The 25,627-nt window shown below is 49.5% G+C and overlaps 1 protein-coding gene across 3 annotated transcripts in view; it reads left to right on the forward strand.

Annotated features, from left to right (window-relative positions):
• The window catches only part of POLA1 (DNA polymerase alpha 1, catalytic subunit), a 513,667-nt gene that overhangs the window by 187,341 nt on the left and 300,699 nt on the right, over window positions 1-25,627 (forward strand). For all 3 annotated transcript variants that reach the window (XM_075335453.1, XM_075335456.1, XM_075335455.1), the window contains exons 20-22: window positions 8,129-8,258; window positions 9,942-10,061; window positions 13,476-13,572. In XM_075335453.1, the coding sequence (XP_075191568.1) occupies window positions 8,129-8,258; window positions 9,942-10,061; window positions 13,476-13,572 (347 nt within the window). The remainder of the gene's footprint in view (window positions 1-8,128; window positions 8,259-9,941; window positions 10,062-13,475; window positions 13,573-25,627) is intronic.

The following is a 25,627-nucleotide window of genomic DNA, read 5'->3' on the forward strand; positions in this document are numbered from 1 at the left end:
AAAGGTCCGTGTTGAGGACTTCCCAGTGCTGGAGAAGGATGGAGACTTGGACTCTTTCCTGACTGCTTTTGAACGGACTTGCCTGCAGCACCATCTGGACAAGGATCAGTGGGCCAAATACCTGACCCCCCGTCTAAGGGGTAAGGCCCTGGATATCCTTGGGGACTTGCCTGCTGAGGCAGATCAGGGCTACAACACCATCAAGCGGGCCCTGATCCAACAGTACAACCTCACTCCAGAGTCCTACCGCAAGAAGTTCCGGACCCTGCAAAAGGGACCAAAGGACTCCTGGGCTGACCACCGGCGGGCACTTGCCCGAGCTGCCGACCACTGGACCCAAGGCCTGCAGCTTTCCACCGGACCGGAGATCCTGGACTTGTTCATCACGGAGCAACTCTTGTGGAACTGCCCTGAGGATCTCCGCCAGTTCATCCGAGACCAGAAGCCAAAGGGATCCACGGCTACAGCTGCCCTGGCCGATGACTACACCAACAATCGGGCTCCTGAGGCCAGGAGAGCAGCCACCAGCAGCACCTGGAGAGGGGGTAAGATGAACTCTGCGACTGCCCCACCTGCCCCTAGACTGCAGGGGGTGTCCCCCTCAACTCCCCTCTCCAGGCCCGTGGCAGAACCAAGACGGTGCCACCAGTGCAACTTACCTGGACACTTCAAGGCCATGTGCCCTCAGCGTCCCAAGGCCCCGGCTCCGTCCCCGTCCCAAGGGCCGCCCAAGGTGTATTGTGTGGGTGGGGGTGGTGGTAGGTCCCTGGACAGCTTCCAACCTGTCACCGTCGGCCGGTCTGTGACCATAGGACTGCGAGACAGCGCCTCGGAGGTGACTCTGGTGCGGCCTGAGATGGTGTCCCCCCAAGACTTGATCCCGGGAAAAACCCTCGCTGTCTCCGGGATTGGAGGCATTGACCCGGCGCTGCCTGTTGCTGACATTTATGTGGACTGGGGCGCAGGGCGAGGGGTGAGGGAGGTGGGGGTAACTGATCGGATCCCTGCAAACGTGCTACTTGGGACAGATTTGGGGCAGATAACCTCCCAGTTTGGGCCCCCCCCAAGGGCTGAACCTTCAGCCCGTACTGACATGACTCCTAACAATGTTAATGTGTTATCTATGAATGATGTAAGGGAGGAGGGAGTGAACTCTGATATTTCTGCTTGCATAGACACCATAGACACACACTCAGCTGCAGCTGTGACAGGGGAGGGGGTCAGAGAAAGGTGTGACAATGCCTCTACAAGTAACCAGCCAGTGAGCTGGGATCTGTTGCCCTCTGCAGGGATAAGCAGAGAGCAGGGTGCTGCAGGTGGAGGACCAGTGTGTGGGGTGGGGGCTACCACAGCAAATGTGGGGTCCCCAGAGATTTCACAGCGGGGTTCTGTTGCTGCAGGAGGGGAACAGGCAGGTGAGATTGGGGCCGGTCCAGGAGCGGAAGTGCTCCCAGGTAAGATCTCGGTGCATGGTTCCCCCACAACCGGGGTGTCAGGAAGCCAGGTAGGTCTGCCTGAACCGGCGACTTGGTCAGGAACGGAGGAGGAGCAGGCACGACCCACGGTCGCAGCGGCTGTGGCCGCTGTCACCCGCAGTGGGAGTGCTGGAAGCCAAGGGGCCTCCCGGAGGTCCGATAGCTCTTCCCCTTCTGACCAAGTGGCAGCCGAGTCAGGTGGAGGCCAGGACACAGGTCCCGGGGTACTGACTGAAGATGTGACAGTCTCGTCGATTCTGGCCACATCTAGTCAGGGGTTTCAGGCAGCGTTAGAAGCTGACGACAGCCTGAAAGCTCTTAAGGAGCAGGCGGCACAGCCTCCCTCGGACTCGGACCCGGAGCGAGTGGTCTGGGACCAAGGACGGCTGTACCGGGCCACGGTCCAGCAAGGTTCACCGGAGGCGTGGCCCAGGGACCGACAGTTGGTGGTACCCTATCCGTTCCGGACGGAGTTGTTGCGGATCGCACATGAGATTCCGATGGACGGACACCTAGGGATCGCTAAGACCAAGGCCAGGTTAAACCAGCATTTCTACTGGCCAAAAATGGGGGCCGATGTGGCTGCCTACTGCCGTTCGTGTGAAACCTGTCAGAGAGTGGGGAAGGCGGGGCCACACCCCAAAGCCCCACTAGTATCTCTGCCAATCATCGATGAGCCTTTCAGGAGGGTGGCTGTGGATCTGGTCGGCCCGCTGGCCATCCCCAGCAGCTCCGGGAAACGCTTCATACTGACGGTAGTGGACTATGCCACCCGGTACCCAGAAGCAGTGGCCTTGTCGTCCATTCGGGCTGACAAGGTGGCCACCGCATTGCTGGAGATTTTCTCCCGAGTGGGTTTTCCCCAGGAAATGCTCACTGACCGGGGGACCCAATTCATGTCCCAGCTGATGGAGGCCCTCTGTAAGCAAGTCCAGGTGCGACATCTGGTGGCCAGCCCGTACCATCCACAGACTAATGGCCTGTGCGAGCGGTTTAATGGCACCTTAAAGCAGATGCTTAAGATGTTGGTCGACTCCCATGGGCGTGACTGGGAGCGGTATCTCCCACACCTGTTATTTGCTTACCGGGAGGTTCCACAGGCCTCAACAGGATTCTCACCGTTTGAGCTCCTGTACGGGCGACGTGTGCGGGGCCCCCTGGCTCTGGTGAAAGAGGCTTGGGAAGGGGATTTGGCCACCCCTGGAGTGTCGGTTATCGAGTATGTCATGCGCTTCCGGGACAAAATGCAGGCCTTGACGCAACTGGTACACGACAATATGGCTCAAGCCCAGGCCGATCAGAAGCGTTGGTACGACCAGAACGCTTGTGAGAGGACCTACCAAGTGGGTCAAAAGGTGTGGGTACTGGTCCCCGTACCACAGGACAAGCTTCAGGCAGCCTGGGAAGGCCCATACCTCGTGTACCAGCAGCTCAACCCTGTGACGTACCTGGTCACCCTGGACCCTGCCCGTGGAAGGCGGAAGCCCTTCCATGTGAACATGATGAAGGCACATCATGAGCGGGAGGCATGTGCGCTCCCCGTGTGCAACCTGCCCGAGGAGGGAGAAGCGGAAACCCTCTTGGATATGCTAGCCCAGGTTAGGGCAGGCGGATCCATTGAGGATGTGGAGGTTGGCCACCAGCTCTTGGAGGACCAACGGTCCCAGCTGTGGGCCACCCTACACCCCTTCCGGGGGTTGTTTACCAACCAGCCCGGAAGGACTAACTTGGCTGTCCATCACGTGGACACTGGGGATCATCCCCCGATCCGGCGTTCAGCATATCGGGTCTCCCTGGAGGTGCAGCAACACATGCGCCAGGAGATTGACGAGATGCTGAAGCTGGGGGTGATCCAGGCATCCAACAGCGCTTGGGCCTCGCCTGTAGTCCTCGTCCCGAAGAAGGACCGAACCACTCGGTTCTGCGTGGACTACAGGGGGCTCAATGCTGTCACGGTCGCCGATGCGTACCCAATGCCACGCATCGATGACCTGCTCGATCAGTTGGCCGGGGCTCAGTACCTGACCATCATGGATCTGAGCCGGGGATATTGGCAGATCCCCCTGACTCGCAAGGCCAGGGAACGCTCTGCCTTTATTACCCCATTTGGACTGTACGAGTCCACGGTGATGCCATTCGGGATGAGGAATGCCCCTGCCACTTTCCAGCGGATGGTCAACACCCTGCTCAAGGGACTTGAAGGGTACGCGGCCGCGTACCTGGATGACATTGCCGTCTTCAGTCCCACCTGGGAGGACCACCTAGAGCATCTAGCACAGGTGCTCAGGCGGATCCACCAGGCAGGTTTGACCATCAAGCCGGGAAAGTGTCAGCTGGCCATGAGCGAGGTCCAGTACCTCGGTCACCGGGTAGGCGGGAGAACACTGAAGCCCGAGCCTGAGAAAGTGGAAGCCATCGCATCCTGGCCCACCCCCAGGACCAAGAAGCAGGTGATGTCCTTCTTGGGGACCGCTGGGTACTATAGGAGGTTTGTTCCATGCTATAGTAGCCTGGCAAAGCCCTTGACGGACCTCACCAAGAAGAAGCTGCCCTCTGCAGTCGATTGGACAATGGACTGCGAGACAGCCTTCCGGGCCCTAAAGGACGCCCTGTCCAGCCCGCCCGTGCTACAGGCAGCCGACTTCACGCGGCCGTTTGTAGTACAGACCGACGCCAGTGACTTCGGCCTCGGTGCGGTGCTCAGCCAGGTGGACTCTGCGAGCCAAGAGCACCCAGTCTTGTACCTGAGCAGGAAGCTGTTACCACGGGAAGTGGCCTATTCCACGATAGAAAAGGAGTGCCTGGCCATAGTGTGGGCCCTGCAGCGTCTGCAACCCTATCTATACGGGCGCCACTTCATCGTGGAGACGGACCACAATCCCCTCAGCTGGTTACACACTGTCTCTGGGACGAATGGGCGATTGTTGCGATGGAGCCTTGCGCTCCAGCAATACAACTTCACCATTCGCCACAAAAGGGGCCGGGACCACGGTAACGCAGACGGGCTGTCCCGACAAGGAGAGGTCGCGGACGGGCGCACGGGGGAACACCGGAGTGTGCTGCCCCCTAGCGCCCTCAAAAGGGGGGAGGTGTGAGGCAAACCCTGGGATATGAAGATGAATTATGACTTCCAGTCATAATCGCTCTCATCACTCCATGGCAGTGCCCCCTCCCTTCTTGTTCTCAGATGTCCAGCATCTGTGAAGGTGTCACATCCTAGCAACACATCCCATGGCCATCTCCTGTGATATGGAGATTAGGTGATGTGGGAACAATGGACACAGGATGACTCCCTGCCGTGACCCTGTAGTAGGGGCTGCTATCTAGTTAGCAAGCTTGGAAGTATCCAGACAGGACGACTCCAGTAAAAAATGGTTCATATCTCGCAAGCCATATTTCCGATAAATATGGCAACCATAAAAATGGTGTCTCCGCATGCGGACGATGCTGGCACACCCTTTTTATGGGAGCAGGACCTGGGGAAATACCCCAGGCGTGATATCAGCCAATGGGGAACTAGTAGACAAGTCATGAGTCCTCTCGTTCTGTAGCTAAATTCATAGCTGTCACAATGAGAGCGTCGGCGTCCGCCTACGACGCTCCCAGGCCAAGTTATGGCCATATTCCATGTTGTGGATTTTGTCCATAACTCCAGCCAGGGGTGGAGCAGTGCTCCCTCTGAGGTCACTAAGGTAGGAGGGGACCTGGATTTGCCCAGGTTGATAACCCTACTTCGGCCATTTTCCAGTGTTCTTCTGCTCGGGGGCCTGGTTGGGAAAGACCTGTGAGGGAGTTCCTGGAAACCTGGTCTACAGCGCCCCCCTGTGGCCAGACGCACAAGGTAACTGCTGGAACTGTGTATGCCTGTTTGTAACCCATGCTTTGATTGTAACTGTACTCTGACATATGTATATTCTGTAGATCTCCTATTGTATATATTGTAGTTTCTAGTGTGGCTTTAGGCCGATTAAATTATATAATTAATCTTGGGCTGTTCTGTTATCTCGATCTTGAATCCCACGTCTGTGTGTTCGGCTAATAGTTACCGTGAAGCGGTTGGTGGCAGCGAGTTGTGCCAAGGATTATTGTGGGGAGGCCAGTGAGATTCGGGGAGATTTTATATATTCCGCCCGCGGAGGTCGGGGGAATATATACCCTACTCTCACCGGGGACCCTTCAATAATCGGCATAAGTAGTATAGCGGCCTCCTTGCTTATTGTCGGGCAATTCCATAATTGGCCTGACTATAAGAGGGGCGCTAGAGAGCGCGTCACGTGCTCTGTCTGTCGGTCGGGAGGTATAAAGGAGGGGTGACCCCCACTTGTTACCCCCCGATTGTGACGTACTGGTAGCCAGCGCGGGGGATTTCTGAGTGACCCCCCCGGTGGTTCCTGACACCCCGCTTCACAACTGACCAACAAGACAAGTACATTAGAGTCTCTAGTTTGAGAAATTGACGCCTCACAGGTCCTCAACTGGCAGCTTCATTAAATAGTACCTGCAAAACGCCAGTGTCAACGTCTACAGTGAAGAGGCGACCCTGGGATGCTGGCCTTCAGGGCAGAGTGACAAAGAAAAAGCCATATCTGAGACTGGCTGATAAAAGGAAAAGATTAATATGGGCAAAATAACACAGACATTGGACAAAGGAAGATTGGAAAAAAGTGTTATGGACAGACGAATCGAAGTTTGAGGTGTTTGGATCACACAGAAAAACATTTGTGAGACACAGAACTACTGAAAAGATGCTGGAAGAGTGCCTGATGCCATCTGTCAAGCATGCTGGAGGTAATGTGATGGTCTGGGGTTGCTTTGGTGCTGGTAAAATGGGAGATTTGTACACAGTTAAAGGGATTTTGAATAAGGAAGGCTATAACTCCATTTTGCACTGCCATGCCATACCCTGTGGACAGCACTTGATTGGAGCCAATTTCATCCTACAATAGGACAATGACCCAAAGCACAACTCCAAATTATGCATGAGCTATTTAGGGAAGAAGCAGGCAGCTGGTATTCTATCTGTAATGGAGTGGCAGCCCAGTCACCAGATCTCAACCCTATTGAGCTGTTGTGGGAGCAGCTTGACCATATGGTACACAAAAAGTGCCCATCAAGCCAATCCAACTTGTGGGAGGGGGGGGAAGCATGGGGTGAAATATCTCCAGATTACACCTCAACAAACAGGTAGAATGCCAAAGGTCTGCAAAGCTGGAATTACTGCAAAGGAGAATTGTGTGATGAAAGTAAAGTTTGAAGGAGAAAATTAGTGCTTCCAGTAAAAATCATTATTTCTAACCTCGTCAATGTCTGGAATATATTTTTTTATTCATTATACAACTCATTTGTAAATAAAAGTATGATTTTTCTCATGGAAAAGGCAAAATTGTCTTGGTGACCCTAAACTTTTGAACTGTAATGTGTTTGTGTGTGTGTGTGTGTGTGTTTGTATAACATATATGTGTGTGTGTATATGTATATATATATATATGTGTGTGTGTGTGTGTATGTATGTGTGTATGTATGTATGTGTGTGTGTGTATATATATATATATATATATATATAATATATATATATATATATATATATATATATATATATATATATATATACAGATATACATATAAATAATTTTGGGGTTCATAAAACATTATTATCAATAAAATGTCCGCTAAGCCACACAGCTCCATTTGGATGAAAAAGTTACATCAGAGAATGGCGACACAAACCCAATAGTTTTATATATTGTTTTTTTATTTTTTTTAACAAAATGTAGAGTTTATATGCAAAATATGAATTTGTGCATGCAATCAGTCGCATGTGTAGCAATGGGCCGTAGCAGAGATGAGGGAATACTGCGCTCGCTCCTCAGTAGCACTGTATCCTCGCACACTGAAGCTTACTTTTCAGGCAGGGCTCACTCTGGCTAGTACTGTCAATCCACATAGAGGCAGCCGAGGTGCAGAATGGTGCACTGACCGCTTGTGGCCACACCAAGGATACACTGAATACATTAATTGGCATATCAAAAGCAATGATAATTGCACAAAAGGTATGCTTTTTATATGGGCTGAATCATATGGTTAGCTTTAAATAGTGTTTTTCAGGTGACACTCCCTTTTAATATAGGGCTTTAGAGAAAAGAAGACAGAAGCATGGCTATCGGTAATGGATCCATCTCTCCTGCTTTAGGTTGTTGTTTCTACATCTCATCCAGTGCTGCACGGCTCGTATTTGCTCATCTCCGCTGCAGAGAACTTGCCACGTGATCAGCGGTTGTCCTATTCAGCCAACACCTTTCTGGTTCATTGTTGATGAATGTCTGCCTTAACGAAGCATTTTTTAATTATTGAAGAGAAAAACACGACTGGTTTAGGCATTTACGATACAGCTAGCAATTTTTATTAAATAATGAAATAGAATTGAAAAAAATCCCAATTCTCACCTGTGTAATTCCCTGCATCGCCGTCATTTGTGCTGTGGTCTCCTGCCGCTTCAGTGGTTCTCCCGGTATGTTTGGCGCGTGGCTGTTGTGGCCACTACGTGGCTAACGTCCAGATGCTGAAACTGTTGAACTACTTAAATTATTTATTTTATCAATTTCTTTTTTTATGTAACACTTTTGATTCCTCTTCTCGCGCTTGTTTACCACCAGTGATTCCTCTCAACTTCTCTACATGCTGGAGAACACGCTCGTAGATGGCCGCTTCATTCTGCAGATCATGTGCGAGTTGAATGTTCTTCCCTTGGCCTTGCAGATCACTAATATAGCAGGAAACGTCATGGTAATCATTTATTTGTGTTATTCTCTTCTAAAGTTAGATGTTGTCTACTCCCAAAAATGTAAAATGTGGAATGTCCTAAAAGTGGATGAATAAATCACACCGCTCAGGTGGTTTCCACTGGTCTTTGCTTACTTTGCTCTAAGGGTAGAGTCACGCTTTTGTATCGCTTCTAATGTGAGAACATCGGATGCAATATGCTAATGACCCTCGGCTCAGGCTCTACTGCAAGTCCGTTGCTTAGATCGGATCACAGCTGCCGAGGAGGGGTTATTCCCCCCCAATCTCCTCCATTGTCAGCCTGTGCGTATATCGCATTGCACTTGGATGTCATCAGAGTGCAGTCCGATGTTTGTCTCGCACCCATAGACTTGTATGGGTGGAAGTGACACTGCTGTTGCAGACAATTGCAGCTTGCTGCGATTTTTTTTTTTCTTCAATCCATTTAGGGCTTAGGAAAAACTCGCAGATCTGAGCTGCAGCACTTTCTTAAATGGGGCAGAGTGCAATGCAAGATTTTCTCACAGTGCACTCGTGCAATTCATACCCAAGTGTGACTTCGGCCTAATAATGATCTGTCGTACATTGACGTGACTGCTGCAGCCAAACACTGACTTCAGTGGTGATGCCTGCATTCACGATTTTCCACCCCTAAAGCCTATGATTGACCACTGTAACCAAAGTCTGGAGGGGACTTAACAGTTGCGTAATGTACTTTTTTCTTTTTCACATTGTTCCCTTGGTACAATCCATTACCCATCCATTGCCGGTACTTTTGCACTTTCCTCCTTCTTTTATGCGCCAAGAATTGAACAGTAATAATCCCAATAGCTGTGAAATATTTTTTGGCGTTTCACTCATGTTGTATGCTTCAGCAAGCGGGAATGTTCTTTATTTTTATATTTTGCTCAGAAACTTTAGAACAAATGATGGAGAGAATGTTTTAATTTTTAATTGACTGTAACTCCTACATGTCATATAATCTCCTCAGCCATCTAATATCCCATTCCATGTTGTGCCTCCACGAAATGGTTTGAAGTCTGTCTCGTCTTTCATTCTGAGATCTTTTCTGTTTTTTTTCTTCCTTTCCCCTTTCCATCCAGTGAGTGCATCAAATTCAGCTTGAAATTTCTAATGACTAGAAATGATCTAGTTTCATAGCATGTCGCTCTTACTGAATCAAGCGACTGTAACAAACTGACTCCGTTGACAGAGATGATGTGTCTTGTCAGTGTATTCATCTTTCCAAAATCATGTTGAGCTGGTTTAAAAGGAAAGTGTCATTTTGTGTGCCATTTCATTCCAAAAACTTGTTCTCTGTAACAAGTAAATGTCTTTCTATATTTTGAAGGTAGAATGGTTGACTCTGGCATTTTCTTTGTGAAACAACCACCTTCTGTGATGAACAGGTTTCATGGAGCATCCTTATAGTGTACCTGTTGCACCTTTGTCATCTTTGTCAGTGTCCACCACCCCCTCCGAAAAATGTGCTATTTCTGTAGTTGATCTTAAACACTGATAAACGTGAATTCCTCACCCTTATGGTCTTTTACTATATTCACTTTTTTTGGCTTCAACATTAAGGGTAAAAGCCAGCTTTTACTTGCAAAATGTAGATTGTTGTATATGTAATATGTGGCATTTTTAATTCTTCTTATTGAATATTTTTTTTTTGTCCTTTAACAGTCAAGGACACTGATGGGTGGGCGCTCTGAACGAAATGAATACCTTCTGCTCCATGCTTTTTATGAAAATGACTTTTTAGTACCTGACAAGCACATTTTTAAGAAAACCCAGCAGGTTGTGGTAAGTGTCTTTACACGTCTTGCCGATCTGCCACCATTAGGTTCTTATGTGTTTTTAAGTAATAAAATTCAATATTTAATAATTTTACTTGTATAGTGCCATTATATTCGATAGCGCTTTATAGACATGACTGTCCTCATTGGTGCTCACAATCTAAATTCCCTATCAATATGTTTTTGGACTTTGAGAGGAAACCTACGCAAACACGGGGAGAACATACAGCACCCCTGAGGCTATAGTACTAACTACTCAGCTACCATGCTGCTGTATAATAATATTCATAGTTACGTATTGTCCCTAATTTCTCAGGACTCCTTGCTTTAAGGGGTTAGGGTTTATCTAAAACCCAACCAAATGTGGCATTTTGGTATTTCTGTCCATCAGCGTTACTTAAATGGGATGGGGGCATTCCCGGGATTGCCGTGTTTGGTGCATTACTTAAAGGGGTACTCTGAGAAATGTAATCAAAATAACATAAAGTACATTTAAATATTACAAATTTTGCTAATTACCTTTAATTAACAAAAAGGTAAAGTTTAGGTAGTGAACTATCAGGATTTGAATTATGTCAGCTCCCAGTAGTGTCTCAGCTGTCCTATGTCTTCGGACGGGATGCCTAAAGACGTCTGCTGGAGACAGACACCGGGTGAGGGCAGTGTCCTGTCCGGTATTGTGAACGCGCATTCCTCTGTTTATCAAACCTGGCAGGACAAAGGAGGACCAGTTCTATAGTTTATTCCTCCATGCCATAGTTTGTACCTCCATAGTTTATTCCTCCATGCCATAGTTTGTACCTCCATAGTTTATTCCTCCATGCCATAGTTTATACCTCCTACCATAGTTTATAGCTCCATGCCGCCCTCCAATATACCTGTCAGGCTGATGAGATAAGTGTTCAATTTCTGTTACCTGGAAAGGGTATATTCTGCTTTAGTCCGTCCTCTCCTCCTCCGCTTGTCCTGTCAGGTTCGATGAACAGAGGATGCGTGTTCATGAAAACCGATAGGACGCTGCCCCCACCCGATGTCTGTCTCCAGACGTCTTGACGCAGCCCGTCTTAAGACGTAGGATGGCTGGGAAACTAAACATTACGTTTTTGCTGAAGTTAATTAGTAAAATATTTTATATTTACATGTACTTTATTTTAGTCATTTTTTTCAATACTTAATATTCCTAAATATTAGCAATTTTAAGTATTGAAAATATTATTGTTAATATATATTGGACTTTTTCCCCATTTTTTTTTTTCTTTCCAAATAATTGGTAACATACAGTAGATTACAAAAGTAAGCACATCCCTCACATTTTTGTAAATGTTTTAGGTGATCTTTTCATTAAGATATGACACTTTGATACAATGTAAAGTAGTCAGTGTACAGCTTCTATAACAGTGTAAATTTGGTGTCCTCTAACTCAACACACAGCCATTAATGTCTGAACCGCTGGCAACAAAAGTAAGTACATCCCTAAGTGAAAATGGTCAAATTGTGCCCAATTAGCTATTCTCCCTCCCGTGTCATGTGACTCATTAGTGTCACAACTTCTGAGGTGCGAATGGGGAGCAGGTGTGTTATATTTGCTTTTATTGATCACAAACTCTCTTATACTGGTCACTGGAAGTCCAACATGGCACCTTATGGCAAAGAAGTTTCAAAGGATCTGAATATAAAATTGTTGCTCTGCATGAAGATGGCGTAGACTATAAGAAGGTTTCCAACACCCTGACACTGAGCTGCAGCACGGTGGCCAAGACCATACAGCGGTCTGCATGGTTGAAGCCAGATAAATTTTTCTCTGCTTTTCTCCAGCGTTTTAGAGAAAACTCAGTTTGAAGATCCGGCCACGGACCATGGGCAGAGGTGAGACCAGGTCAGCAGCACCACCTGCCGGCTTCTCCCCTCATCACTCCAGGTGATTGACAGGTCTTTCATATGTGTACATCAAGAGAGTCCTGTCATTCAATTGGAGATGTGCGGGGAGAACCCCACCACGGTGGTGGCCTAGTCTTGTATTGGCCTACAGTCCCCAGCTAGATCTTTAAACTATATTTTCTCTGAAACTTTGGCGTGTTTCAGAGCGAAATATACCTTTTTGCAGTCCTGGTTTGGGCAGCATAAATTGGCTGATGGTTTCCTACAATCTGGAGCAGCATCTGCAGAGTATGACGTGTGTAATAATTGTTTTACACCTTACATGCTACTAAGGTGCTCTTATTCGTGGTCAGAGCTACAGACCTGTATAAGATGCCATTCTTTTTCAATTGTGAAAATTGTTATTTATGGAATTTTTCATCTTGGTGAATAATAATACTGCAGAGTTCTTGTTAAAACAAGCAAGTTTGTAATTTACTCCTTATTAGATAACCTCTCCATTCTCAAGAGAAGAAGGATTTTTTATAATTTACTGCTTGTGGCAAGCTTACCAGCCACCAGTGCAATCTGAAAGATGGTTAGTTTGCTAAGAAAGGAGCATGCTCTTGCAATCTTTGTTTTGGAGCTCGTAAGCACTGCTTTGAAGCTTTGTTGATCCCTTTATCACTGCTCCTCCAATGCTGGAGTACCAAAGCTGCCCTTACCTACAGCATTAATAGTGTGCCCATCATCGGCCCAAATGATCAATTTTTAGCTACGCACAACCGATGCCCACCCTCTCCATAAGTAGGAAGCTGTGAGACTGGGGAGCTCTGCACTCCTGACAGTCAACTTGAGAACAGTCCTTTAACACTGCTTTTAAAGTGTTTGTTTATTTTTTTTAAGGGGAGAACTTTTCTCCTTGCGTAGACTGACAAACCAATCTGGCTGTCTGTGGTAAAGGAGTCTTGTAGCTGCAATGCTCCTCTGGAAAATAGTCAAATTGTCTCTTGAAGGAGGAAGGAGATGGACTCTAGTGCCACCTATTGGAAGTAGTAATCCTAAAAGTCAAAGTGACTCTAACAAACCTTTTCATATGACTTAGGATTTATGCCAGATCAGAACCTCAATTTGCTGACACAGTGTTTTGGGATGATTGTCCCTCGTCAGTGCAAACTATGAGGTCTGATCTGGCTGTATGAGAAGCTAAAGTGTGGTCTAAGGGGAAAACGTTTCTCCTTGCGGAGACTGACACACCAATCTGACTGTCAGTGGTGAGGAGTCTTATAGCTGCAATGCTCCTTCGGGATATATCCAAACGGACCTCTTCATATTACCTAATTGAGGTTCTGATCTGGCATAAATCCTAGGTCATATAAAAAGGCTTTTAAAGAGTAACTTTTGACTTTTAGGATTGCTACTTCCAATAGGTGGCACTAGAGTTCGTCTCCTTCCTCCCTGAAGAGACAATTTGAATATATATTTTTTTATTTATTTTTTTTTAAATAAACTAAATGGTGTTGAATAGTGGTTTGCATGTGACTAATTTGCATATATATTACAGGTTGACGACGATGATGTGGATATAGATCAAAATAAAAACAAAAAAGGCCGTCGGAAGGCTGCATATGCTGGGGGGTTGGTCCTGGATCCAAAAGTTGGTAAGATGTTTTTTTTTTTCTGCAGATTTTAAAATGTGTCCTACTTTATCTTTCTTAGAAAGCTTTTATTATTTACAATATAATTCCCTGAATCACATTATTTTTCACAAAGCACAGTAAATGCATTCATTTCAATAATATACAGACTAAGGCCAACATAAAGTTTCTTTGCTGTACCTTTTGTGTGTTTTTATTTATTCTCTGTCTGCCCCTTGCTTACTCCAGCCTTACATAGAATCAATTGTCCTGTTCTAATCTGGTAAAACAACATTTCCCACAGCATTTGCCTCTGTGGTGCAGACCCCTTACCTGACAAACCCCTCACCTGACAAACCCCACCTCTGAGTTATTAAAGGGGTTATCCGGCTTGTTTTGCTTTTTTTTATTATTTACACTATTGGGCTACATTGGGGCAGGTAAGTAGATAGTGACCACTTACCTGCCCTGCTGTCAGCCTCTTTCCCCAGGCTCAGAGTGGTCATGAGACCGCTCCTTCCGCGATTTTGCTGCTTCCGATCATTTCATGTCAACATGGGCAGGACCATGTTGACATGCAAATCTGGGAACAGCTTGTTGCCGCCCTGCTGGGCGGGTACAGTGTGATGATCCCCGGCCCCCTCCCAATGCGCTGCTGCTATCTGTGTCCTGTATGTGCTGGACAAACTCAGGGTTGCCCTCTGTGTCTAGGACACCATCAGTGCTGTTTGCCCGATAGTGTCCTCAGCTCATTGTTATATGGTGCCGGGTAACTGTGACCCTCCCCTCCCCCGTGCGCTGTCTCTCTCCTCGCTCTCTGATGAATGCAGCCTCCTGTAGTCCTTGCTTCTGAATACAGTCAAAAGCAGGGATGTCACCTGACACCAGCGAACAACAGCACTGAGCTCTGTATAGCTCAGCTGTAAGGACACTGCAATCATCACAGCACGGAGAAGAGACAGCATGCTGCACGGGTGAGAAGGGAGAGCGAGGGGGGGCAGAGAAAAGCGTGCACGGCTGACAGAGTGGGGGGCAGAGAAGAGAGTTCATGGGTGACACAGCAGGGGGACAGAGACGAGAGTTCATGGGGGTGAGAGACGGGAGTACTGGGGGGCAGAGGAGACAGTGCAGTGGGAGAGAAGAGAGTGCATGAGGGGGGATTATGTATAATATATTATATAACTCTAGGTGTGTGTGTGTGTGTGTGTGTGTGTGTGTGTGTGTGTGTGTGTGTGTGTATATATATATATATATATATATATATATATATATATATATGTGTGTGTGTGTGTGTGTGTGTGTGTGTGTGTGTGTGTGTATATCCATCCTATAGACTCACATTAGGGGCTATATATAATTTTCATTACATAGTACTCATTTATCTATCAGGTGCTGGGGCAGTATACTGACAGGGAATGTGTGTTCAAGGGGCATGCAGAAGGCGGGGCTGCACACTGAGGCCAGGGGCGGTGCCGCTGTGACTGTGGGTTTGGCAGTCAAACATGTCAGACTCATGTTAGGTTGTGCTGAATGTAAACAAAGAGCTGCAGAGAATAAAGTGAAAAATCAAGAGAAACAAAAGTTAGACAACAAAAAAATAATGTAGGGGATGTTTTGTATGACAATACAGCACAGATAAACTTAATTTTTTTGGAGTTTGTCGGACAACTCCTTTTTAAGCTCATTTATTTGTGAAAGTGAATGTATCCTTCTGTGCGGTGTTTTCCCCCGTACAGTGCCCTGCCTGACCGTCCTTGTGTTATACCATCTACATCAGTATTCCTCTATAGCTGGTTATAGCGGAGCTCGACGTCCTTACACGTCTCCACAATGGCAGTCAGACTTGTTTGCTGCTGACAGACCAGTTTTGGGAAACTGCAATTTTTGTGAAACTATAAGGGTACTTTCACACTTGAGTTCAGCGCAGTCCGTCACTATGGAGAATAGCGCAGTCCGTTAACGCACTGCACTATTCTTCATAGACTTGTATGGACGATGCACTGTAACGCAAGTGTCAGCGTTGCATCCGCTGGACAACGCAGCGTCGTTATTTTGACGCTGCGCCGGGCGGGAGGAACGCAGCATGTAACTTTTTTTGAGCAGCGCAATCCGTAGGATTTCACTGCGCATGCTCTCTCTGGCTCCCTGCACCCGTAACCAAGGTAAATATCGGGTAACCAAGCAAAGTGCTTTGCCGATATTTACCCTCGCTATGTGTGTAGGGAGCCCGACACTTCCCCACTTGGCTCCGCCCCCTCCTGCACTCCACATGTATGTGTACACACACACACACACACACACACATATACACACACACACACACACACATACATACACACACTCGCCTGTCCTCAGCGCCATGGCCCGCTCGGCTCCACCCACTCCGCACTCCACCACACGCACACATTCTCGGCGGCTGAACGATCAGCTGATCGACCGGCCGCCGGCTTGTGAGAGCGCTCAGCTGAGCGCCCGGCCGCCGGCATGTGAGAGCGCTCAGCTGAGCGCCCGGCCGCCGGCATGTGAGAGCGCTCAGCTGAGCGCCCGGCAGCCGGCTATTGAGAGCTATCAGCTGATCGTTCAAAACTGCCGGTAAAACTGTAAAGAAGAAAAAAAATTTAAAAAAAAGCTTTCCGTTGTTTTGTACGATCCATTGCATCCGTTGTGCCACTATATGCAACGCATCCGTTGCATCCGTCACACAACGCAATGCAACGGATGCCGTTCAACGCAAGTGTGAAACTAGCCTAAATCGATCAAGTGTGATCTGATTTTTATCAGATAGTGCTCCAAACAATGTTATTTTAATTGGACAGTGCTGATGAACTTTTTTTATACTGATCTGGCATGAGAAAAAAATATCATCATAATGCAATTTGACTAGTTAGGATATGTGCACACTTTGAGTATTTAGTTGCAGAAATTTCTGCATCAATTGGCATCTCCTGGCAGAAAAGCGTGTGGTTTTTATGCATCTATTTCCATGCATTTGGGGTGGAAAAACACTGTCAAAATCACTGAAAAAATTGACATGCTGCAGTTTTTCTGCTGCAAATCTGAAAGGTATATAAAAAAAGCACAAAAAGAGGGATAAAAATCTCCTCCCAAGATTCAGCAATTACTTACAGCAAAAAGAGGGCAGCAGTTATAACCTGCCCAGGCCAAGGAAGTAATGCACTAGCAGGATGCACCAGTACATTAGTTCCTTGGCCTGGGCAGGTTATAACTGCTGCCCTCTTTCTCTGACGCCTCATTGGGGGACACAGGACCATGGGTGTTATGCTGCCTATCCATAGGAGGACACTAAGTAGATGCAAAAGCATAGCTCCTCCTCTGCAGTATACACCCCCTGGCCAGGCCAGGCAGCCTCAGTTTTAGCTTAGTGTCTGTAGGAGGCACTTCCTTTCAAGGTTTGTTATTTTTTGAGGTCGACGGTTTCCTTTTGGGACCCATCTCCCACTACCATCAACGGGCGAGAACGTGGAGTGTCGCCTCCACGTACCCCCTCCTGCGACGCTGGATCCTGGGCTGGACGACGGGTTCCACAGACACCGATTTTCCAAAGCCCAGGGTAGAGGCCTATAGCACAATTCCTCAACCCCTCTTTGCAGGCTCTGAGTTGAATATGGCACCAATTCCTCAGCCCCTCTTTGCAGGCTCTGAGTTGAATATGGCACCGGCGTGACTGGACACAGCAAGATGAATCTGCTATTTTCACTGCCTGGAAAGCAGTGTTTTAAGGTGAGATCCCCCCTGACTGGTTTCCCAGACAAAGGGAGAAAAGACGCTGCAGGGAAGGCACCAGGACATCTACAGTATTTATTATGAGAAAGTCCCTTGCTGGGTGCAAGGAGGAGAGAAGGATCCTGAACACACAGGGTTAACTTTTCTCTAGCTTGCTGGCTGGAGGAGGGGGAAGTCACTCCTGTTTGCAGAGAAATAATTTCCTGGTGGCAGGGGGAGTGCACAGAGCTCAGGGACTCACACTGTTTATTTGCTTTATTTGCTCTAGCAGAAAAGCCGGCTGATAACCACCAGTGACAAGCTGTGTGCTGACTGGAGGGAGAGGGAGGAAAACTATCAGAAGCTCCCTTCCCGCCGTTTTTTACTACCCACAGCGGGGGGGGCACACTGACTTCATCCGCGATATCCCCCCGCGGCCGCGATAAGCCCCGCCCCCCTCAGGAATGGGTGCGAAGATCTCCATAGAGCTTCATCCTTCCTGAGGACAGGGCCATAGGCTGATTCGGGTAAGGTGCTTGCTTCACTTGCAGCTCTGCTGAGCATTGCTCCCCCTTCTGGTATACTCCTATTAGGAACATGCAGAATTCTAAGGGCACTAAGAGTGCTAAAGCCCACATAGTCTATTATTCGGCCTGCACTGCACGGCCTGCCACGCTGAGTTACCACGTAAACACACCTCTTCTCTCTGTGAGTCCTGTGTCCCTATAGCTCCCCAAGACCCCCCTGCCACCACCGCCGCAACCGTCAGCCCAGAGCCTAGGGCTCCCAGCCCACCGGAATGGGCACAGTTTCTGTCCCAATCCATGGAAAAACTGTCACAGAACCTGGTGCTGGCTATGCGATGTTGTCCTCCACACCCTTCTGGGTCCCTGGACGGAACGCAGCCTGAGGATACCCCTATGGAGGATCCTTCTGGGGTAATCCGGGCACATGCTTCACCGGTTGCAGGGATCAGGAAAAGAGCACACGGCCGGGTGTCTCCAGCGGGCTCTCCCTCGGGAGCACACAGGGCAGGCTCTCCCACACGCTCCACGGCTTCTGAAGAGATGGAGGAGGGAGAATGCTGTTTGTACCAGGATGATTCCTTGGTTTCACCCTCCCCAGATGATCAAACTGCAATAGACTCCCTTATAGCAGCAATCAACCAAACTCTGCATGTGGAGGATCCCGCATCCACTATCACTGACCATGCGGTCTCCTTTAAGAGGGCAAGGAAACCCCAAAAGGTTTTCGCTGATCACCCAGAGTTTCAGGATATCCTCACAAAGCAAAGGGAGACGCCTGACAGGCGCTTCGGTAACCGTAAACTCATGGAGTCCCGGTACCCTTTTGCCCCACCTGCCCCTAAAGGCTGGGCCGATCCTTGCTCGGTCAACCCCCCGGTCTCCCGCCTTGCCACAAAAACGCTCCTGTCATTACCCGATGGTTCCTCCATCAAGAACCCGACAGACAGACAGGTGGAGCACCTCGCCCGCTCTGCCTTTGAGGCTGTGGGTTCCTCCCTCTCGCCCTCCTTTGCCTCTGTGTGGGTCGCAAAGGCGATCTCGGTCTGGGCAGAATCCCTTAACACTTCGCTTGAGGAATCCCAGTTCCCTCATTCCGTCACAGAGGTAACAGCTCAAATTGCCGCTGCGGCGGAGTACCTCATGCAGGCCTCCATTGATGCTGCTACCTGCGCAGCTTTTGCCGCCTCAAATACCATAGCCATCTGTAGAGCTCTCTGGCTCCGACAATGGCGAGCGGACTCTGCTTCCAAGAAGTCTCTCACGGGCCTTCCCTTTTTTCCAGACCGATTGTTTGATTGTTTGTTTGTTTGATAAGCTCATTTCTGATGCCACGGGAGGAAAAAGTACCTCCCTTCCCCAGTTGAAGCCCAGGACGACCTTCACCAGACGTCCACAGTCCTCGTTCCGCTCCTTTCGGAACTCATTTGGTTGGTCGACATCCCGCCCTGCCCCCACCACTAGCCGCGGACTACGCAGGGACCGACCTTCTCAGCTCTCCCCGAAACCCACTTCGTCATGGCAGCCTAGACCGAAACAGTCCAGGACTAGAGAGACTCGTCCACGACGTTTTCCCCCCTCATGACTCCTTTGGCGCCCCGGAAGACACACTCATTGTAGGAGGGTCGACTGCGGCTCTTTTCAACACATCTGGGCTGCCGTCTCAGACGACAAATGGGTGCAAGACCTTGTGTCTTCCGGTTACCACATGGAATTTCGGACCAGACCCCCGAGCCGGTTCCTTCTCTCAAACCCCCCAAAGACTCGAAAACGACGCAAGGCCTTTTTCTCAGCGATCCACTCGCTCCAAACAGCAGGAGTGATAATACCCGTCCTGGACGACGAGAAGTTCAGGGGTTTTTATTCCAACCTCTTTGTGGTCCCCAAAAAAGATGGGGTCAGTTTGACCCATCCTGGACCTCAAACACCTGAACAAACATGTGCACGTACGGAGATTCAGAATGGAATCCCTAAGGTCCATTATTGCATCCATGGTCGAAGGGGAATTCCTCGCCTCTATAGATATCAAGGACGCGTACCTGCACATACCCATTGCTCCAGATCACCAAAAGTTCCTCCGCTTCGCAGTTCAGGACTCCCATTTTCAATTCGTAGCCCTACCCTTCGGCCTTGCCACCGCACCAAGGGTCTTCACCAAAGTCATGGCGGCCGCCATGAGCGTCCTTCACACCAGGGGAGTAGTCGTTCTCCCTTACTTGGACGACTTCCTCATCAAGGCCCCTCCTTACGCGACTGCTCAACCAGCGTACAGATCACCTTGGACACCCTATCCCGCTTAGGGTGGCTACTGATTCTAGACAAATCATCCCCGGTCCCAGCACGGTCCATCGCCTTTCTGGGCATGTCCCTGGACACCCGTCGGGGCTTCATCTATCTCCCTCAGGACAAGGCGATCACTCTTTGACAAGCGGTACGCTGCCTTCTACGTCCTCCTTCTCGCTCCATTCGATTCAGCATGAAGGTGCTCAGCAGGATGGTGGCGGCTATGGAGGCAGTACCTTTTTGCTCAACTGCACCTCCGCCCACTGCAGCTAGTCCTTCTAGATGCCTGGGACAAGAGCCCCTTCTCCCTGGACAAACATCTTCGCCTTCAGTCAGGTATGCACTCCGCTGGTGGCTTCGGTCCTCATCCCTATCGAAGGGGAGATCTTTTCTCCCAGTGAACTGGCTGGTCCTGACCACGGACACCAGCCTCCTAGGCTGGGGAGCAGTGTACCGGCACCACACTGCTCAAGGACGTTGGACGCCCCAGGAGTCTTCCCTACCCATAAACATCCTGGAAATCCGCGCGATCTTCCTCGTGCTCAGGGCATTCTGCCCTCTGCTAGCGGGTCGTCAGATTCGAGTCCAATCGGACAATGCGACAGCTGTAGCCTATATCAATCGGCAGGGGGGCACCCGCAGCAAAGCGGCTTATCTCGAGGCCCACAAGATCCTCAGCTGGGCCGAATCGACGGGGTCAGTGATATCAGCGGTACACATACCGGGGGTAGAGAACTGGGCAGCAGACTTTCTAAGTCGCCAAGGCCTGGCCGCCGGAGAATGGTCTCTCCACCCAGAAGTGTTTCTACACATCTGCACTCGCTGGGGCACACCAGACGTGGATCTAATGGCCTCAAGGTTGAACGCAAAGGTACCCGCGTTCATAGCCATGTCACGCGACCCGCAGTCCATCGGCGCGGATGCTCTAGTCTGCTCCTGGCACCACTCCCGTCTGCCTTACATATTTCCACCTCTACCCCTGCTGCCGCGGGTAATCAGGAAGATCAAGGCAGAGGGAGTCCCAGTGATACTGATAGCACCGGACTGGCCCAGGCACGCTTGGTACGCCGAATTAGTACAAATGCTCGCAAACGTACCGCGGCACCTTCCAGACATCCCAGTCTTGCTGACCCAAGGGCCCATTTCCCATCAGAACTCCAGAGCCCTGAAGCTGACGGCATGGCCATTGAGACCTGGGTATTAACAAGAGCGGGATTCTCCCCCGCGGTTATTTCCACCATGAGCAGCGCCCGAAAGCCTGCTTCATCCCGCATTTACCACCATACGTGGAAAATCTTCCTTTCATGGTGCAGAGAAACTAACCTCCAGCCTATTCCTCTGGCCATCCCTAGAATTCTCGACTTTCTACAGTCTGGCTTGCAAGCGGGGTTGGCTCTCAGTTCCCTTAAAGGCAGGTCTCAGCGCTCTCAATCTTCTACCAATGCCGCCTGGCTCAAAAACCGCAAGTCAAGACCTTCCTCCAGGGCGTTTCCCATCTAGTTCACCCGTACAAACGGCCGCTGGACCCATGAGACCTCAATCTCGTTCTGGACGGTCTCCAGAGGTCTCCCTTTGAACCTCTCAAGGAATCCTCCCTTGCTCTTCTGTCCTGGAAGGTAACATTCCTGGTGGCAATTACGTCCATCAGACGGGTTTCGGAGCTGGCAGAACTCTCTTGCCGCGAGCCTTTTCTGATCTTTCACCAGGACAAAGTGGTTCTACGCCCCCTTCCGGATTTTCTTCCAAAGGTTCCTACCCCGTTTTCATTTGAACGAGGACATTGTTCTGCCTTCCTTTCGTCCACACCCAGTTCATAGGGTGGAAAGGTCTGTGCATTCGTTAGACCTCATCACAGCTCTCAGATATTACTTATCCAGGACAGCCCCCTTTAGGAAAACGGACTCTTTGTTCGTCATTCCTGAGGGGCCTAAGAAGGGACAGGCAGCTTCAAAGGCAACTCTGGCTCGCTGGATTGGCTCTGCGATCCTGGAAGTCTACCGCTTGCAACTCAAGCCCATTCCTAGTGGGCTGCGGGCTCATTCCACGTGAGCAGTTGGCGCTTTGTGGGCCATTCGGCATCAGGCTTCAGTGAAACAGGTGTGTAAGGCTGCGACCTGGTCTAGCCTACATACTTTTTCAAAGCATTACAGAGTCCATACCCAGTTTTCAGCTGAGGCAAATCTGGGTAGGAAAATTCTGCAAACGGCAGTAGAGCACCTCTCTCAGTAGGCGCTCCAGGCTGTCTGGGACTGGTTCCTAGTCCTTGGGTTGCGTTATCTGGTTTTTTACTTTTCCCACCCATGGACTGCTTTAGGACGTCCCATGGTCCTTTGTCCCCCAATGAGGCGTCAGAGAAAAACGAATTTTTGTTTACTCACCGTAAAATCGTTTTCTCTTAGCGATCATTGGGGGACACAGCACCCACCCTGTTGCCCTGTTGGGCCTTGGTTCTCTCAGTACCTTATTTGCTTATGACTCTTCTTTTCTCTTGTTCCTCCGTTGAGAAGTTTTTACTGTTTTTTTTTTCTCCTACTGCTTGTGTACTAAAACTGAGGCTGCCTGGCCCGGCCAGGGGGTGTATACTGCAGAGGAGGAGCTATGCTTTTGCATCTACTTAGTGTCCTCCTATGGATAGGCAGCATAACACACATGGTCCTGTGTCCCCCAATGATGGCTAAGAGAAAACTATTTTACGGTGAGTACACAAAAATCCGTTTTTTTGCTGTAATTGCAATTCTGAAAGGGTAAAAAAGCAACCTGTGCACAAAACTTCAGAATTCTCTGACTTTTTCTAGAATAAGGACTACACAAAAATGCATTTAAAAAAAAACCCCCACGATTAAAAATGCACTGTGCACACATTGGACTAGACTCACGTCTATGGGAGTATGCAAATCATTGGATTTCCAAGGACTCACAGAATAGAGAAGATGAAAAAATTGTGTTCTCCATCTTTTCACCGTGAGCTCAGATTCTCTCATCTGCTCTCTCCATATACATAGCAATGACTGAACCGTACCGGTGCCACCTCCATGACTGAAACCCGAATGCTGTCGAGAAGATTACAGTTAACGTCTTCCCAGCAGCAGAATTCAATGTGCAGACACCGGGCAGGTTTCCACCCCATTAACATGCAGGTTAATGGCGTTTTTTCACATAACAGGTTCACTTTCAACAGCTTTCATCCTTATTTTTTCGGTGCGCTGTTAACTTCTGATGGTGTTGCCTTAACGTCTTCACGACCAATGATATACTAGTTCATCACTGGTCATGTCAATGCGGTTACCGTGGGCTCTGGCAGGGAGCCCGCGGTTATTCCCCCCCCCCCCCCCTCCCGGAACTGCTGATAGGTTTCAGCAAATGTGTACCTGTTAACCCCTTAGATCGCACTGTCAAACTCTGACAGCGCAATTTAAGCACCGCGGCGGGGATTGCACTCTTATTTGCCACCATCAACGTGATCACAAGGAGCCAATGTATTACCATGGCAGTGCGGGGTCAAATGATCTCTGACACTGTCATGACTCACATGCAGCTACAATCTGATCAGGAGAAATGCTGTGTTCCTGTGAGAGACAACTCTTTGCTGGCATTCACAGCAAGTGAGTCATGTGGCAGGTGCGGTGGCAGCCGTGGTGGCAGGTGCGGTGGCGTCGATGCCGGCTGCTTCCCGCACGCAGGCACAGGATCGCGACTTCCAACCGCACGCAAGTACAGGCACCTGACTGCCGCCCGCACGCAGGCACAGGCACCCGACTGCCGCCCGCACGCAACCACAGGTACCCGGCTGCCACCCGCATGCAAGCACAGGTACCCGGCCGATTGCACGCAGCCCTAGGCACCCAGCCGCCCGACCGCCGCACAGACAGGATCCCCAGGTAAAGCTATATTCGGGTTTTAAGATACACTCCCCATTTTCCTCTCAAATTTTTGGGAGGAAAAGTGCGTCTTATAATCCGAAAAATACGGTAATTAAAAACATCAGCCTAAGATGCATAAAATAAGCCATCACACAGCCCCAGATCCTGAAAATTGAGAATGCCACAGGTTTTGGAAAGTGGCAATAAAAGTGTGATTTCTTTTTTGGACAAACTTCTGAATTATTTTTATCTATATATATAATTGCCTTTTCTTTATCGTTCCTTCCATGGGAGACCCAAACCATGGGTGTATAGCTAGCGCCTCCGGAGGACACACAAAGTACTACACTCAAACGTGTAGCTCCTCCCTCCGGGCTATATACACTCCCTGGATGACAATCTATCCAGTTCAATACTTTGTGTTTCAGGAGGAACACACACTTCATTCTCTGATATTTTTTTCTCATTTTTATTTTTTTTTTTAAAGATTTGGAAGAAAAGCGGGTCCAGTCTGGACTCCCGGCATGTCCCTTCACACCCCACTCTGTCGGCGGTGCTGTTAAGGTTGACTTTATAAGGCTGGAGCCTTCACATGCCGCGCTCCTTCACATCCTCTAAGAGGCTCTGGGTTGAAGTGGGAGCCTCCACGGTCCTCTCTGCTTGCAGAAGACCGGTCTCCATCCGCAGCCCTGTCTGGTCCCTGCTGGAAGGAGCATTTACCCCCCTCTCCAGGGACATGGCCCTGCGTCTCAAAGCTAAGTATAGAGACGTTTTTCAGGGGTCCCGGGTACTTTTATTAGGGGGACAGTATGTGTTTTAACGTTACTGTAAAATCCGGCCGATTCTGGGGATTTCCCCTGAGAACCGCGCCGAAGGTGCCTGCTCGTCGGCTGCATTGTTAAATCTAGGCCCCGGCTTCTGTTTGGGCCTAGTTTCGGTTTTGGCTTCTCTGCATGTTTTGCATACAGCGCCGCCCACCGCCCGACCAGCAGAGGGGAGGGCACTCCTCCTTGGGGAGATGTCCCCTCCCCTGTATGTCGTCCTGTATCTCTCTGCCCTCCGTTTTTCCCGCTCTTGGGCTTATACACGCCCCCCCTCCTCTCCCAGCGCCATTTTCTCAGCGTTCTTGCACTAGAGGGAGCTGGATGCTGCAGCTGCATTCTATCAGGAAGGCTAACGCTTCACAGGGGAGCGGTGGAATCCGGACGGCACACAGAGAGCACGGGCTGGTAAGCCACAACCTCTGGTTGTGGACTTTTATTACACTCTCAGGCATTCTACAGGAGTGTATTCTGGCTGCAGAGCCTCCACCATCAGCAGCATGTCTGTCACTAGGAGCAAGGCTGCAAACATGTACGCTATATGCACTGCTTGTAAGCTCATTCTGCCAGAGCCAAGCACATACCCACATTGTGATGCCTGTGCTAACATGGTTGTGTCTCAGCCTGGAGCCTCCGCAGGGGTCCCTCCGGCTGCTTTGGCCCCGGTGGCTGAACCCCCGGCTTGGGTAGCATCTTTTTCGCAAGCTCTTTCCAGGTCTTTTGCCGACTCCATGGAGCAGCTGTCCCAGACACTGCTGTCCATGCATCAGCCCCCTTCTCAGGGTGCTTCGGCTGCTCCTAGCTCTGCAGAGCTCTCAGAGCATGTCCCAGGACCCCGTCCCCCTAAACGGAGATGCAGGGACCCTTC

The sequence above is a fragment of the Anomaloglossus baeobatrachus genome, chromosome 2, assembly GCF_048569485.1.
Source record: "Anomaloglossus baeobatrachus isolate aAnoBae1 chromosome 2, aAnoBae1.hap1, whole genome shotgun sequence".
NCBI lineage: Eukaryota > Metazoa > Chordata > Amphibia > Anura > Aromobatidae > Anomaloglossus > Anomaloglossus baeobatrachus.